Source organism: Microtus pennsylvanicus, chromosome 3 (genome assembly GCF_037038515.1).
Source record: "Microtus pennsylvanicus isolate mMicPen1 chromosome 3, mMicPen1.hap1, whole genome shotgun sequence".
NCBI lineage: Eukaryota > Metazoa > Chordata > Mammalia > Rodentia > Cricetidae > Microtus > Microtus pennsylvanicus.
In genome coordinates, this window is record NC_134581.1 from 98,131,755 (window position 1) to 98,146,927 (window position 15,173).

At 51.3% G+C, this 15,173-nt stretch overlaps 1 protein-coding gene across 2 annotated transcripts; it reads left to right on the plus strand.

The window, feature by feature from the left end:
* The first annotated feature begins 202 nt into the window (after positions 1-202).
* Odad3 (outer dynein arm docking complex subunit 3) lies at positions 203-14,725 on the plus strand. Of its 2 annotated transcripts, none has more exons than XM_075966544.1 (13): positions 203-548; positions 5,772-5,893; positions 5,974-6,051; positions 9,414-9,584; positions 9,670-9,771; positions 9,861-9,986; positions 10,980-11,102; positions 11,668-11,823; positions 12,678-12,838; positions 12,922-13,078; positions 13,639-13,791; positions 14,129-14,213; positions 14,359-14,725. In XM_075966544.1, the coding sequence occupies exons 1-13, from the start codon at positions 314-316 to the stop codon at positions 14,475-14,477; spliced, it is 1,788 nt and encodes a 595-aa protein (XP_075822659.1). In that variant the 5' UTR covers positions 203-313; the 3' UTR covers positions 14,478-14,725. The 2 variants fall into 2 exon arrangements, with proteins under 2 accessions (XP_075822659.1, XP_075822660.1); XM_075966545.1 differs by having other exon boundaries at positions 11,671-11,823.
* Positions 14,726-15,173: the final 448 nt, after the last annotated feature.

A 15,173-nucleotide genomic window follows, 5' to 3' on the forward strand; every position in this document is an offset into this window, starting at 1 on the left:
TGACCGCTGAAGCGACCAGCCCCTTCGTCGAACGATCGCGCCGCTCTTTTGCTGAGCCTCCTTGTGGGACCGCCCCTCCGAGCCGCGCCAGCCAGTGAGAGCCGTGGAGTGTAACGCGGGTGGTTTCCTTGGGAACGCGGGCGGGGGGAGGAAGTTACTTAGCAACCCGGAGATGCTTAGAGGCCCCCAGCCAAGCAGCAAAAGTTCATTCCCAGAGCTCAGGGAACCTGGACTGAAGACACCAACTTGTAGTTAGTTACTCTCCTACTCTTTAGAGGCTTCCTGACCTCAAGCCAACCTCAAGCCAATCACCATGACATCTCCTCTGTGCTGGGCAGCCGGGACCAATACTGTGACTACTCAGGAGCAAGTTCCAGCTCCGTCTTCCAAAGTCAAGGGCAGTAAGGTTCAGGGCCACCGAGGCAAGGCTTTGGGCCGGGCACAGGCCGGGCCTGCACAGCGTCTCAAGTCGGGAACTTCCCACCAGTTGATGAAGTCTTCCATGCAAGCACAGATGCTTGAGTTACAAAGGAAAATCCAGCTGTTAGGTAAGATGGCTGCAGAGGACCCAGAAGGATCAGGAATCAACAGTGCTCACCCAGTCTTCTGAGTAGGCACCCTGTGCCAGGCTTCACCAGTGGGAATCTACGTGACTAACGTGGAGATGCAAACATTCACATTGCCCGTACTTCTCGTTGCCTTTCCTTCACGTTTCACTGTAATCTTACCTCTTCTAAAGTGTTTATGGGGGGGGGGGGGGCACAGATTCTGGAGTTTGTTTTTCTTGATTTATTTATTATGTTGTTTGAGTGTCTGTGGACCGAGTGAAATACTCTCAAAAACCAGGATCCGGCAGTGGATCCCTCGGAGCTGTAGGTACAGGTGTTACAGACTGATTACTGTGGGTGTAAAGACTGACCTTCAAGCCCTCTGCAGGAGCAGCAAGGCTCTTAACCACTGAGCCATTTCTCCTGCCCAATTTTATTAGATTATTTATTTATTTATTGGTTTTTGGTTTTTTTAAAACAGGGTTTCTCTATGTAGCCTTGACTGTCCAGGGACTTGCTCTGTAGAGCAGGCTAGCCTCGAACTCAGAGATCTGCCTACCTCTGCCTTTCAACTGTTAGAATTAAAGATGTGTGCCACTATGCCCAGCTTCTCCAGCCCAATTTGTATTTATTTATTAAATTACTATTTTTTTAAAGATTTATTTATTTATTATGTATACATATACAGTATTCTTGGTATTCTGTCTGCAGGCCAGAAGAGGGCAGCAGACCCCATTACAGATGGTTGTGAGCCACCATGTGGTTGCTGGGAATTGAACTCAGGACCTCTGGAAGAGCAGGCAGTGCTCTTAACCACTGAGCCATCTCTCCAGCCCCTATTAAATTACTATTTTTGAGACTTGGTCTCATGTGGCTCAGGCTGGCTTGAACTCTAAGGAGACCTAACTTCACCTCTTTGGTTACAGGCGTGTGCCACGATGCCTGGATTATGAGGGACCGAGGCTGGGACCCAGGGCTTCATGCATGCTACTCAAGCACTTTACTGAGTTACATCTCCAGCCCCAGGAGAGTTTGTTTCTCTTGAGTTTGAACCCTAGCTCTGCATAGTAGTCGTTAGCTCTTGGGGAACTAGGAATAATATAATCATATTTCAGTTTTTCCATCTATAAAATGGGCATAACCCTACAGTATAGTGCTCAAAATTCATAAAATGCTCAAAATAGTGCGCATTGCTATGGTTAATAAGTGAAAACTAGTGGCTTCCGTGGAGGGAGATAGTGCTGCTCTTCCTGACCACTGAGCAAAGTCTGCAGACTTTGGACTGTTGAATTGCTGAGTGGGGGAGGCTACTACTTGGGTTTATTAAGCAGAGGCCAGGAGGAGGGTCTTACAAGTTATAAGGCCTAATTACAGCCCCACAGCAAAGAACTATCAAGACCAGATATTGATTATGCCAGCATTCGGAAAACCCTTGTATGCCGTTACTCTTATTATTAAAGTGTAATCTTAAACCAAGCTGTGGTGTTACACACTTTTAAGGCAAACAGATCTCTGTGAATTCAAGGCCAGCGTGGTCTACAAAGTGAGATCTAGGACAGCCGGCAAGAGCTACAACAGAGAAACTTGTCTTGAACTCACCACCCCCACCACCACCAAAATAAGAGGTAATCTTGCAGGCTGGGTGTGGTGGCTCACGACTTTAATCCCAAAACAGAGTCAGGCAGATCGCTGAATTTAGCTCCAGGCGAACGTGGTGTGTGTGTGTGTGTGTGTGTGTGTGTGTGTGTTGAGAAGTAGGAGGATTAGGAGTGCAAGATCATCCATGGGTATGCATGCAGCAAATCCAAAGCTAGCCTGGGCTGGGCTCTAACCTAGCCCTGCTTGTGCTGGGCAAGCACTGGAGCATTTACCTGAGCCTCACTGAACTTAATATTCTTTTAGTTAAAAAAAAAAAAAGTAAAGTACACCAGGCGCGGTTGTACACGCCTGTAATTGTAAAGTACACCAGTACACCAGGCATGGTTGGACACGCCTGTAATTGCAGTACTTGAGAGGCTGAGGCTAGACGATTGCCATGAGTTTGAGGATAGTATAGTATAGTCTATCTATTGAGGTAAAAGCCAACTTGGGCCACAGGGTAAGATCCTGGAGGAGGGGAGAGGAGGGAGGAGAGAGACAGACACAGGAAAGAAGGGAGGAGGGTGGGGGGAGGGAGGGAGAGAAGAGATTAGGAAGAGGGAGAGAGAGAGAGGAGAGGAGGGGGAGAGAAGGGGAGAGAGAGGAGAGGAGGGAAAGAGAGGGAGGGAGAGAAGAGGAGAGGAAGGGAGAGAGGAGAGGAGGAGGGAGAGAGAGAGGAGAGGAGGGGGAGAAAGAGGGTGGGAGAGGGGGAGAGAGAGAGGGAGGGAGGAAGAGCAAGAGGGAGGGAGAGAGAGGAGAGGAGGGGGAGAGAGAGGGAGAGGAAAAGGAGAGGAGGGAGGAGAGAGAGGGAGAGAAAGGAAGAGAGAGAAGAAAGACCAAGGAATGTAGGTCAGCAAGATGTCCAGCAGATAAGGATGCTTGCTGCAAAGTCTGATGGCCTGAGTTAGTTCCCTGGGACTTTGACTTTCTGATCCTTCTCCTCTACTTTCCATTCTAAGAGAGTAAAAGAATGCACCAGCACACTAGAAATTTATGGGCAGGGGGGCTGGAGAGATGGCTCAGAGGTTAAGAGCATTGTCTGCTCTTCCAAAGGTCCTGAGTTCAATTCCCAGCAACCACATGGTGGCTCACAACCATCTGTAATGGGGTCTAGTGCCCTCTTCTGTCCTGCAGGCATACACACAGACAGAATATTGTATACATAATAAATAAATATTTTTAAAAAATTATGGGCAGGAGAGAAAAAAATGGTTTTTTTTTTGGTTTGTTTGGTTGGTTGGTTTGGTTAGTTTTTTTTTTTTATAGACTTGGCTGGCCTTGAATTCAGAAATCTGTCTGCCAAAGACTTTTGAGTGTTGAGATTAAAGCAGAATACCATACCCGTTTCTTTTTAAAAAATATATATATTTATTTATTTATTATATATACAATGTTCTGTCTGTGTGTATGCCTGCAGGCCAGGAGAGGGCACCAGATCTCATTACAGATGGTTGTGAGCCACCATGTGGTTGCTGGGAATTGAACTCAGGACCTTTGGAAGAGCAGGCAATGCTCTTAACCTCTGAGCCATCTCTTCAGCCCCATACCCGTTTCTTTATTCATTTTTTTGCTTGTTGAGATCTTGAGATCAGACCCAGGGCCCCATGAAGGCTAGGCATGCGCTACAGCCATAGCCATATGGGTTTTGCTTTTTTAAAAAATTAATTTAAAATTTTTTATGCATATGAGCATTTTACCTAAATGTTTGTCTGTGTACCATGTGTGTGCCTGGTGCCTTTGGAGACCCCCAGAACTGAAGTTACAGACTGTTGTAAGCCGCCTTGTAGATGCTGGGGATCAGACCTCTGGCAGAGCAGTCCTCTGAACCACTGAGTCATCTCTCCAGGCTCTGATTTTTGCTTTTTGTTTGGTTGAGTTTTTTTTTTTTTTTTGAGACAGGGTTTCTCTGTGTAACAGCTCTGGCTGTCCTGGAACTCAATTTGTAGACCAGGCTGGCCTTGAACTCACTGAGATCTGCCTGCCTCTGCCTCATGAGTACATCACCACACCTGTTTAGCTCAGATGGCTTTGACTGACATGGAATACTCATACATGTTGATGGGATACAAAGTGGTGTTTTAGGTATTGTATCATAACTAGATTGTGGCAGTTGACATAATCAGGTTTGCTGATGTTATTGTGAAGGGCCTATGATCCTTTGTATAGCTATTTGGCAACACATGAGATGTTTTATAATGTACTTATTCCACTGTGCCTTAGGGCATTAGAATTCATCCCCTGCACCCAGCAAAATGTCCTCTCTACCATCGGGCACCATAATACTGCTAACTGGGCTTAATGGTGCATACCAGAGACTGAGGCAGGAGGATCCAGGCTAGCCTGAGATACGTACTGAGACCCTATGTAAAGAGATCAAACAAAAAACAATTCGCAAAAGGTTTTGAGTGCCAGGAATGATGGAACACATCTATCATCTCAACACTTGGGGCCTGGAGACCGGAAGATCAGGAGTTCAAAACCACCTTTGACTATATAGTGAGTTCCATACCAGCCGGGCTATAAGAGACTTTCTCTTAAAAAACAAGACCAAAGTAGTGATGGTGGACAGATGACTGAGAAGTTAAAAGTGCTTGCTTCAAGATCTTGAAGACCAGAGTTTCCAATTATTACCTACGTAATAAACTGGGTGTTCTGTAAATGTCTCAATGGCAGCTCCTAGTTGGGTAGAATGGAGCCTCACTGCCAGCCTAGCAGAGAGAGACTCCAGCCTCAGCATTCACAGACTTTATCTCCAAAAGCAATGAGTAGGGGACTAGAGCGATGTCTCAGCAGTCAGGTCTGCACACTGTTCTTCCAGAACCCAGGTTCAGTTCCCACAGCTCCCTACTGCCTCTAACTTCATCAGCTCCAGAGGACTCCAGTCAGCTTCTGGCTTTGGCAGGAATGCACACATGCACACATATGCAAACACACACACTTAAAATAGTTCATGGTTTTATTTTTAATGATGTTTATGTGCTTGGGGGGGGAGCCCCCAAGGAGGCCAGAAGAGGAATTCTGACCCCCTGGATCTAGAGTATAGGCGATTTTGAACCACCATGTGGGTGTCAGAACTGAATGAACTTGGGTTCTCTGCAAGAAGAGTAATGAAGCCACTAAAATCAAATCTTTTACAATAAGAAAGAATGCGACGAGTGTGATACAGAGAACAGCCATGTCTTTCTGGCCGCTCAGGGCACCGGCGCATGAGCCTCTCCACATGCATGTGTGGGTGTACTCGCACAACACATGCACTTCCTCCTCCTCCTCCTCCTCCTCCTCATGTTCTTTTTAAGCGAGAGCTCTGGGGCTGCAGCTCAGGTGGTGGACTACTTGCCTGGCATGCTCTAACACCAGTTCCGTGTAGACTGAGCATGGCATGATTGCACATCTGCCATCCCGGGGAGATGGATGGAAGAGGAGTAAGAGCTCAAGGCCAGCCTTGGCTATCTGATGAGTTTGTGGCTAGCCTGGACTACAAGGAACCCTATCTAAAAACAAAAACAAAACAAACAAAACAAAACAACCCACCACCACCAAATAGGTCTTTTCTCTGGGAATGACAGTGACCCCTGTCTTCCCCAGAGGGTGACCGGAAGGCCTTTTATGAGAGCTCTCAATGGAACATGAAGAAGAACCAAGATACTATCAGCCAGCTTCAAGAGGAGACCAAGGCTCTCCGCATGCAGCTAAAAGACCTGCTTCAGGTGAGGGTGCACAGGTGAGTGGAGGGTTTTGGGGGCTAACAAGTGAACTGTGGAAGTGACTGGTCTCCTCTCCTTGGCAGGGAGATTCCAAAGTGGTCCAGGCAATCATTCAGGAATGGAAGTCAGAGAAGCCTTACCTGAAGAGCAGGACTTGTGAGGTTAGCTCCTCCCCCAAACCTCTTCACTTTCTCCGCACCAACTTCTTGTCCTATTTTTGTGTATGCAGTCTCGGGTCTCAGCATGGGTATGGAGGCCAGAGAGCCACTTTTGGATGTTGGTTCTCTCCTGCCATGTGGGTTTTGGAGAGGGAACTCAGACCATCAGGCATGGCAGCAAGCACTTTCACCCACTGAGCCATCGTGCTGGTCTGTCGTTATACATACTGACCTTGTGTTTGATCCAGTGTTACTGTGGGTGGCATTTTTGTGATTAAGCAAAGTGAGCCCTTCCAAGAAGGTATGTCTTAGTGGAAGACTGACAGGTGTTGAGTGTGTGTGAGGGGGTGCCTCTATTTCGAGCACAGGGAAGCTCAAACAGGAGTTGAAGGCTAGCCTGGGCTATATAGTAAGACCTGAAACCTTGGGTTGTGGGAGTCAGTATCAATCTGGAGAGATGGCTCCTTAGTTAACAGAACATATCATTCTTGTCGAGGACCCAGATTGGATTCCAAGTACTCACTTGAGGCTGCTCACAACTGACTGTGACTCTAGCACCTAATCTAATGTCTCTGGCCTCTTAGGGCACTGCACAACACATTTGTACACACCCAAACTCATCCACATAATTAAATATGAAATATATCTTTAAAAAAAAAAGAGGAAGTGGGGCGATGGTAGCACATACCTTTAATCCCAGTTTTTGGGAGGCAGAAGCAGGCAGATTTTTGTGAGTTCAAGGCTAGCCTGGTCTACAAAGCCAAGTTCCAGGACAGCCAGGACTTTTGCACAGGGAAATCCTGTCTTGGAAAGAAAGAAAGAAAGAAAGAAAGAAAGAAAGAAAGAAAGAAAGAAAGAAAGAGAAGGGTAGAGAAGCTGAGCGCTGAGACCAAGAGCTAAAACTGGGAGAATGAAAAGGCTGTAAAAGAGGTAAACTCCCAGGGCACTGCTTGTTTCTCCAGTTCTGACCAGCTCTTGTATCAGGAGTTTGATCGGGCCTCTGTCTGCCTCCCTCCTGAGGAGCCCAGACTTTCACCTGGATGGCCTTTCTGCAGCTGCTCCCTCTCCAGGTGGCAGACAGGACTTCCCAGCCCCTCACCTGGATGGCCTTCCTGCAGCTGTTCCCTCTCCAGGTGGCCAGACAGGACTTCCCAGCCCCTCACCTGGATGGCCTTCCTGCAGCTGCTCCCTCTCCAGGTGGCCAGACAGGACTTCCCAGCCCCTCACCTGGATGGCCTTCCTGCAGCTGCTCCCTCTCCAGGTGGCAGACAGGACTTCCCAGCCCCTCACCTGGATGGCCTTTCTGCAGCTGCTCCCTCTCCAGGTGGCCAGACAGGACTTCCCAGCCCCTCACCTGGATGGCCTTCCTGCAGCTGTTCCCTCTCCAGGTGGCCAGACAGGACTTCCCAGCCCCTCACCTGGATGGCCTTCCTGCAGCTGCTCCCTCTCCAGGTGGCCAGACAGGACTTCCCAGCCCCTCACCTGGATGGCCTTTCTGCAGCTGCTCCCTCTCCAGGTGGCCAGACAGGACTTCCCAGCCCCTCACCTGGATGGCCTTCCTGCAGCTGCTCCCTCTCCAGGTGGCAGACAGGACTTCCCAGTCCCTCACCTGGATGACCTTCCTGCAGCTGCTGCCCTCTCCAGGAGGCCAGACAGGACTTCCCAGTCCCTCACCTGGATGGCCTTCCTGAAGCTGCTCCCTCTCCAGGTGGCAGACAGGACTTCCCAGCCCCTCACCTGGATGGCCTTCCTGCAGCTGCTCCCTCTCCAGGTGGCAGACAGGACTTCCCAGCCCCTCACCTGGATGGCCTTCCTGCAGCTGCTCCCTCTCCAGGAGGCCAGACAGGACTTCCAGTGATATCTTCTTGGACATGGGCACAACAGCTAAGTTTGCTGATATCGAGGCCACCACAGTGGTGTAGCCAGAGCAGAGCCTGGCATTGGAATGGTGTTTGGCAACTTGATTATTGGTGATGCCAGGAACCCACCTCTCATGGAGTAGATCTCCTGTGCCATTTGGGCTTTGCCCCTGTCTGAGGCCACAGGGCTCTTGTCTTTAGCTATCACCTTCCTCATCCTCTTCCCATGTGAGGCTTTGTGGGGTCACCCAGCTGACTACACGCCAGTCCAGTGCTGTGCTGCACATGCTCAGCTTTGAGTTTGGGGGGTGGGGAGAAAAGAACCCTTAAATCTTTACAAATCTAGGCTGGAGGCTGAAGCAATGGTTCAGTGGTTTAGAGCACAGAGCACCTGGGTGCCACTCCCACCTGTCTGCATGCTCACACTGTCTGTAACTCCAGTTCCAGGGGGTCCAGTGCTGCCTTCTGGCCTCCTGGGGCATCAGACACAAATGGTGCACAGATATACATGCAGACAACACACTATTACACTTAGAAATGAAATGAAAATAAAAACATAAAACCGTGACGGGAGATAAAATAGGAACCTGGGGAGACGACTCAGTCAGCGATAAGCTTGCTGTGTAAGCCTAATTCCTATCTCCGGAGCCCATGGAAAATCTGAGTGTGGGCTGGAAAGATGGCCCAGCAGAGAAAAGTGCTTACTGCCAAGCCTGGGGACCTGAGTTTGTCTCTGAGCCCAAATGGTAGAAGGGAAGAACCAACTCCCTCCCACAAGTTGTCCTCCGACCTCCACATGAGGTCCAGGTGTGGTTGCATGCACCTGTCATCCCAGCACTAGGGAAATGAAGAGGAGGCTACACAGAGCTCTCAACAACAGCGAGTCTAGTGACCCAGCCAGCTTCAGGTTCAGTGGGAGACCTTGTCTCAAATCAAAGTTGGAAAACAGTAGAGAAAGATACCAGACATTGACCTCTGACCTCTGTGTACATAGGTGTGTTTGCTCTCTCTCTCTCTCTCTCTCACACACACACACACATACACGAAGGAGCTGAAAGTGTAGCTCAACAGGTGGAATGCTTCCCTAGCACACATGAAGTCCAAGCCCCAGTTGATTTCCAGAGCCTCATTAGATGGAGTACAATGGTACAGCAATATGATCGCAACACTCAGGAGGTGCAGGCAGAAAGGTCAGAAGTTCAAGTTTATCTCCAGCTGGATACAGAATTTGAAGCCAGCCTAGACTACATAAGACCACGTCTTTAAAAAAAAATGTAAAAGAGAGCCGAGACTATAGGTCAGAGATATAGCCGCTGTCCAGCTGTGCAAGGCTTGAATTCCCCTGCACACACACACACACACACACACACACACACAGAAAAAAAGTGCTGGATGCCAAAGGTCTGGAAGTCAACTAGGAGACCAGAGGGACAAGGACTTCTGGGAGAACCAGGACTCAAGTCCTTGGGAAGGGCAAGCTGAGGTTCTGCTCTCTGCCCTCCCCAGGAGGCCCTGGAGTACCTGGAGCACCAGCTGAGGGAGAAGACGAACCAGCTGAATGCTTTGCGACACCAGGTGACGCTGCGACAGAAGCGTCTGGAGGAGCTGAGGATGCAACACAGCCTGCACCAGCTGGAGACGACGGAGGTGCAAGACAACAACACAGAGGCTGCCAAGGTGGGGCTTGCCGAGGCCTACAGGGGCTTTGGGGGAGGCTTGAGTGGTGACGGAAGGGACCCAGCCTAGCCTTCTGTCCCTCTAGACCATGCGCAACCTGGAGAACCGGCTGGAGAAGGCCCGGATGAAGGCAGAGGAAGCAGAGCACATTACCAATGTATACCTGCAGCTCAAGTCTTACCTCCAGGTAGGGATCTCTGGAGAGAGCAATAGGTGAGGAGGGCAGGCCTGGCCAGGGACAGCAGTCTCAAGCTTTCCCCGCTCTCCATGTGCCAGGAAGAGAGTCTCAACCTGGAGAACCGGCTGGACTCCATGGAAGCTGAGGTGGTGAAGACCAAGCATGAGGTAGTGGAGCTGAAAGTGGTGAATCAAGAGGCTCTAAATGCCCGGGACCTCGCCAAGGTACTAATCTACCGCCCCAGGGTGGAGTGGGGAGGGGTTCTGTCACAGCTGCCAACGTTATAGGACGGTATAGAGCACAGTATCCACATCCAGATGCGATGACACGCACCTTTAATACTCGTGCACAGAGGCAGAGGCAGGCGGATCTCTGTGAGTTCCAGGCCAGCCTGGTCTACATAGAGTTCCAGGACAGCCAGGGCTGCAAAGTTAAAAACAACAACAACAACAAAAATAAAAAACTATCAACCACTCCACCAAAGTCTAACTTGGAGAACAATGAGTTTATTTATTTATTTATTTATTTTTGGTTTTTTGAGACAGGGTTTCTCTGTGGTTTTGGAGCCTGTCCTGGAACTAGCTCTTGTAGACCAGGTTGGTCTCGAACTCACAGAGATCCGCCTGCCTCTGCCTCCCAAGTGCTGGGGATCAATGAGTTTATTGGGCTTCCTTGCAGAGCATGGCTGAGGAGTTTCGACGTGAAAGTCACATCTCTAGAGTTCCGTTCCTAAGTCTCCTCACCTATCCATTGTAACCTGGGGGAGGGGGTCTTGTGAATCTTGCTTCTTTTTTTTTTTAAAGTATTTATTTATTATGTATACAACATTCCTTCCATGTATGCTTGCATGCCAGAAGAGGGCACCAGATCTCATTATAGATGCTGTGACCCACCATGTGGTTGCTGGGAATTGAACTCAGGACCTCTGGAAGAGCAGTCAGTGCTCTTAACCACTGAGCTATCTCTCCAGCCCCCAGTGAATCTTGTTTTTTGAGCCTTGTAAGTTTCACCGACTTCCTAAGTCTTGAACTGCCTTCTCCCTCTAAGAGGGAGTGTTCAATTCAGAGAAAATAGCAATGGAGCACCAAAGGCTCAGGGAATTCTAGTCAGAATTCAGTTGTCTTTAAGTCTTTCCTAGCAGTTGTACTGCTGCAGCATTGCCTGGGGATGCTCCCTGTCTATTCTGGATAGATACCAGGTGCCCCTGCCTGCCCTAGAGCCAGCTGCAGTACCTGGAGGAGACTGCCATCCGGGACCGCAAGAAGCGCGAATACTTCATAACAGACTGCAAGAAGCGGGCGGAAGAGAAGAAACTTCTAACAGAGCGCATGGAGCGCAAGGTGTGCACTCCTAAGGGTGCAGGACTTGGCCAGCTCAGACCAGACAGCCTCAGCCTTGCCTTGCCCCCACATTCTGACCGAGCCCTCCCTACTCCTCTCATTGTCCTGACCTCGCCCCCCACAATCTCACCTCATCCTTCTTTCCTGGGAGAGGCCGCAGCCTGCAGCCCTGCCCTGACTGTCTGAACCTCCGCTGCGGCCTGCAGCCCTGCCCTGACTGTCTGAACCTCCGCTGCGGCCTGCAGCCCTACCCTGACTGTCTGAACCTCCGCTGCGGCCTGCCCCACCACCTTGGCTGTCTGAACCTCTCCTCATCCTACCCCATTTAATTTAGCCGCTTTTGTTCCAAATCTGACTGGGGCTCTCGCCCACCCCTTTCCGGAGGCCACTCCTTCTATGACCCTGCTTCCTTACTCTGGTTCTGAGGTCACCTCTCTGAGTCCTGCAGGGATAACCATATCTAGACTGTTCCTCACAATCTAAGCTGGATCCTCTCCTGACCTCTGTCCCAAGCCCTGTTTGGAATTGATTTTGATGGTAGCCTTGACTGTCCCCCACCCTCAAGCAGACGCACCGAGAGCATGTCCTGCTGCAGTCAGAAGATACCATCCAGGACCACCAGCGACACAAGGAGGAGGAGCTGAAGCAGCGCTGGGGCATGTACCAGATGGAAGTGATGTTCGGCAAGGTTAAGGATGCCACTGGAGTGGCTGAATCGCACGTGAGTGCCCCGGGCTGCGTGTGAGCCAGGAAGGGCTCCCAGGATGGTGGAGCTGTCCACATCAGCCCTTAATTTCTTCCATTCTTCCACTGTGCTAACTTGTTTGGTATGTCAGTTTTGGGAGCTTTATTTTTCAGGTCCTGTTTCTCAGATCATCACTGTGTGGAATGATCTAGAATACAGTGGATTGCCCAGTATTGCCCCTAACCTCGGAATCCCAGCCCTGCTCTGTGTCTCCCTCCCGCCTGATCCTGCTTTAGAATACTGACCCCCACACACCCAGTCAGTTTCTCCAGTTTGGGTTCTCTGTACCCAGCTACCCCTGGAAAGTGGTTAATCCCCAGGCAATCAGCCGTGAACTCATTCAACAGTCCGAGAACCCCTTCAGAAATGGGGTCCCAAGCTGGTGAGATGGCTTGGCGGGTAAAGAAGATGGCTCTCGAGCCCGACAACTCGAGTTCCTGGGCCCGGTGTGGTGGGAAGTAAGAGCAGACTCCTCCAAGTTGCTTTCTGAAATCCACACGTGTGCCGCGGCACACACACACACACACACAGTCGGGAGGCCTGATCACACCCTAGAGGTACACACAGCATCTTTGTGCTGTTGAGCGAGATACCCACCCAGAACTTGCTGGCACAGGGATTTTTGAAAGGTGTTCACTCTGCTGCCTCCCACATGCTGATTTTAGCTGACTCAAACATAGGCAGGAAAGGGCATGGGGGAAAGTATAGCCTTGAAAGAACCAGCAGACCCACACAATCCTCCGTACACACGGCTGTGTGACACTGTTAGAGTCAGAGCGCCCTCGAGCCTCCCTTGACCCAGGCTCTGACCAGGGATGGGTGGCCCTCAGGCGGTGGTGCGAAGGTTCCTGGCCCAGGACGAGACCTTCACGCAGTTAGAGACTCTCAAGAAGGACAACGAGCAGATGTTGGTGAGGTTGAAGGAGGAGAAGCAGCGGCTCCAGAGAGAGCTGGAGAGCCTCAAGTACTCCGGGGATGCCATACTGGTGAGGTGAGGCCTCAGTGGCTGAGGGAGGCCTGGGGGACGCTAGAGTCAGCCGCCTGCTAGCTGCTGAACCTCCTGGCTCCCGGCAGTCAGCAGAGGCACCGCGACTGGATGCAGGAGACACTCAAGAAGGAGGAGCAGCGACGCAACGTCATCAAGGATCAACTGGATCGCACCTTGCGAACTCTCCAGTTGGCCAAGGACTGCCTGGAGCACTTGGCCAGCAAACTGAACCACGTGATAGTGGTAGGCCCCCCCTCCCTGGTAAAGATCTACCCATAGTGATGCTCCGCCCCTTGGGGGGCCACCCAAGGAGATCCGCTCCAGTGGACACTGTCCCTGGGAGGCCCCACTGCAGAAAGCTCCACCCCATCCCTGGCAAGCCCTGCCCTCATCCTCCCAGAACATCAGAATGAGTTGAAGTGCCACACAAGCCACAGGATTCCAGCCCTGTCTCCTGCCTAGAGAGCGTGACTTCGTTTAAGGAAGAAAGTTTCACACCATGCATCACTCACTGTCCAGGTTCCACATTCCTGGGGAAGTCTTCATTTGCTCAGGCTAAAGCAGACGCTAGTTCTTTAGAAAGCCGCCCTCACAATGGCCTAGCTCATGTATTAATCTCAAAGAGACCTCCCATCCTTTGTATAGATCAAGTCCAAAGGCGAGTCTTTAATTTTAGGACCTGCCTGTGGATGGACTCTTTGCAAAGCTCTCCCCTCCCTGGGAAAAGCCCCACTCATGGGTGAAGCCTGTCCCCTCGCAGGGACCTCGCATCTCTCAGCTAACTTAGCCTATCCCTCCTGCAGGATAATAGCCTTTTGGCAGGAAAGTTAGACCCGGGCACAGAGGATTATGTGTCCAATCTGCTGGTTGTTGTCGAGGAAAAGTTGCTGAAACTACAGGGGCAAGTAGAGAGTCATGACATACCAGAGATGCTGCGACACATCACAGAACGAGAGGTGCAGCAACAGGGTCAAGGCTGGGGGCGGGCTGGAGAACCAGAGGGCACGCTGAGATGGGAACAGCAGATGGGGTGAGGTGTGAGCTTCTTATCCAAAGAAGAGAAGCCAGGACTGGTTGGATCAGATGGCAGGACTGGAGAACCTGGGATGACTCTAGACAGGTCTACAGGCAGGGTCCAGAGCCCAGGCCTGAATGACAGTTGTCAGCCTGCTGGGGAAGAGTATGCAGGAGAGTGGACAGTGGTCTCTCCTAGAATCCGGGCACTATCTGGAAGTATGGTGGGAGGAGGAACAGCTTCGCTTCAGTCCCACACCTCTCTCCTGCCTCCTGCAGTTCCTGGCCACGTTAGAAGGAAAACTGCCCCTCTACAACACCCGCATCCATCTGCCCGTTGCCAGTGTCAAGGACAAGTTCTTTGGTCAGTGTGCGCCAAAGGGAGATGGATGGGAGGGGCACGAGGTGGCCTTATGTCAAGGCCAAAGAGGAGGTGCATGGTGTGGTGAAGTCTGGGAAAGGGGAAAGAAACGCCCTCTTCCCCTCCCACCCACCACGCTTCCCTGCAGACGAAGAGGAGAGTGAGGAGGACGACCGTGATGTGCCGACCCGCGCTGCCTTCAAGCTTCGTTCCCAGAAGATAATCGAAGCCCGCAGTAAGAAGCGCAGTAGGTCGCGCAGGTCCTAGACTGGCAGTCACATCCCTTCGGATGCCTCCTGGCCTCTAGGGAGCCCTCCGACCCTCTGGAGCTACCTACCGGTGTGGCCTCGAGGCTCCTTCAAGGGCTGAAGGAGGCTTGACGTGGGAGCACCTCAGGCCGGCAGCGCCCGGAGGAGGAAAAAGGTTGAGCCAGAAGTTCCCACAGTAAATCTCTTGAGGCGGGTTAGAGTCCGCCTCAGAATCGCGCAATAAAGGTCACAGATTAACCCCCTGGGTATTCACCTCTTCTTGGCCCTGCACCGCCCCTCATAGGCTGACCCCACAAAATGCAGGGCCACAGACACTTCGCAGCTTCCAGCCTGAGACAATAGGGTTCCCATCACCTGTGATACAAATTCAGTGTGCCCTTATTCCCCTCCAGACATAGGAGCACCCCTACACCTGGGGCTGATCAACCCCAACTGACCACAAAGAACTTCCCACCCGGGGACACAGATCTGTCGTCGTCCCCCGTACACTCATATCTGGGATCAGGGAAGACTTATGGTCAGGGTGACAGCTTGACACACCTTTGGGGGAGGTCCCGGACTTCTGTGTTGGTTTAAGTGCCAGGGTCCGGTTGGGGACCTCTGGAGTCGTACGACCGCCTTGCCCAGCCCCGCCCCGCGACTGGACGCGCGGCCGCCCCGCCCCACTGCCCGCTCCTGCTGGCCCTTCCGCCTC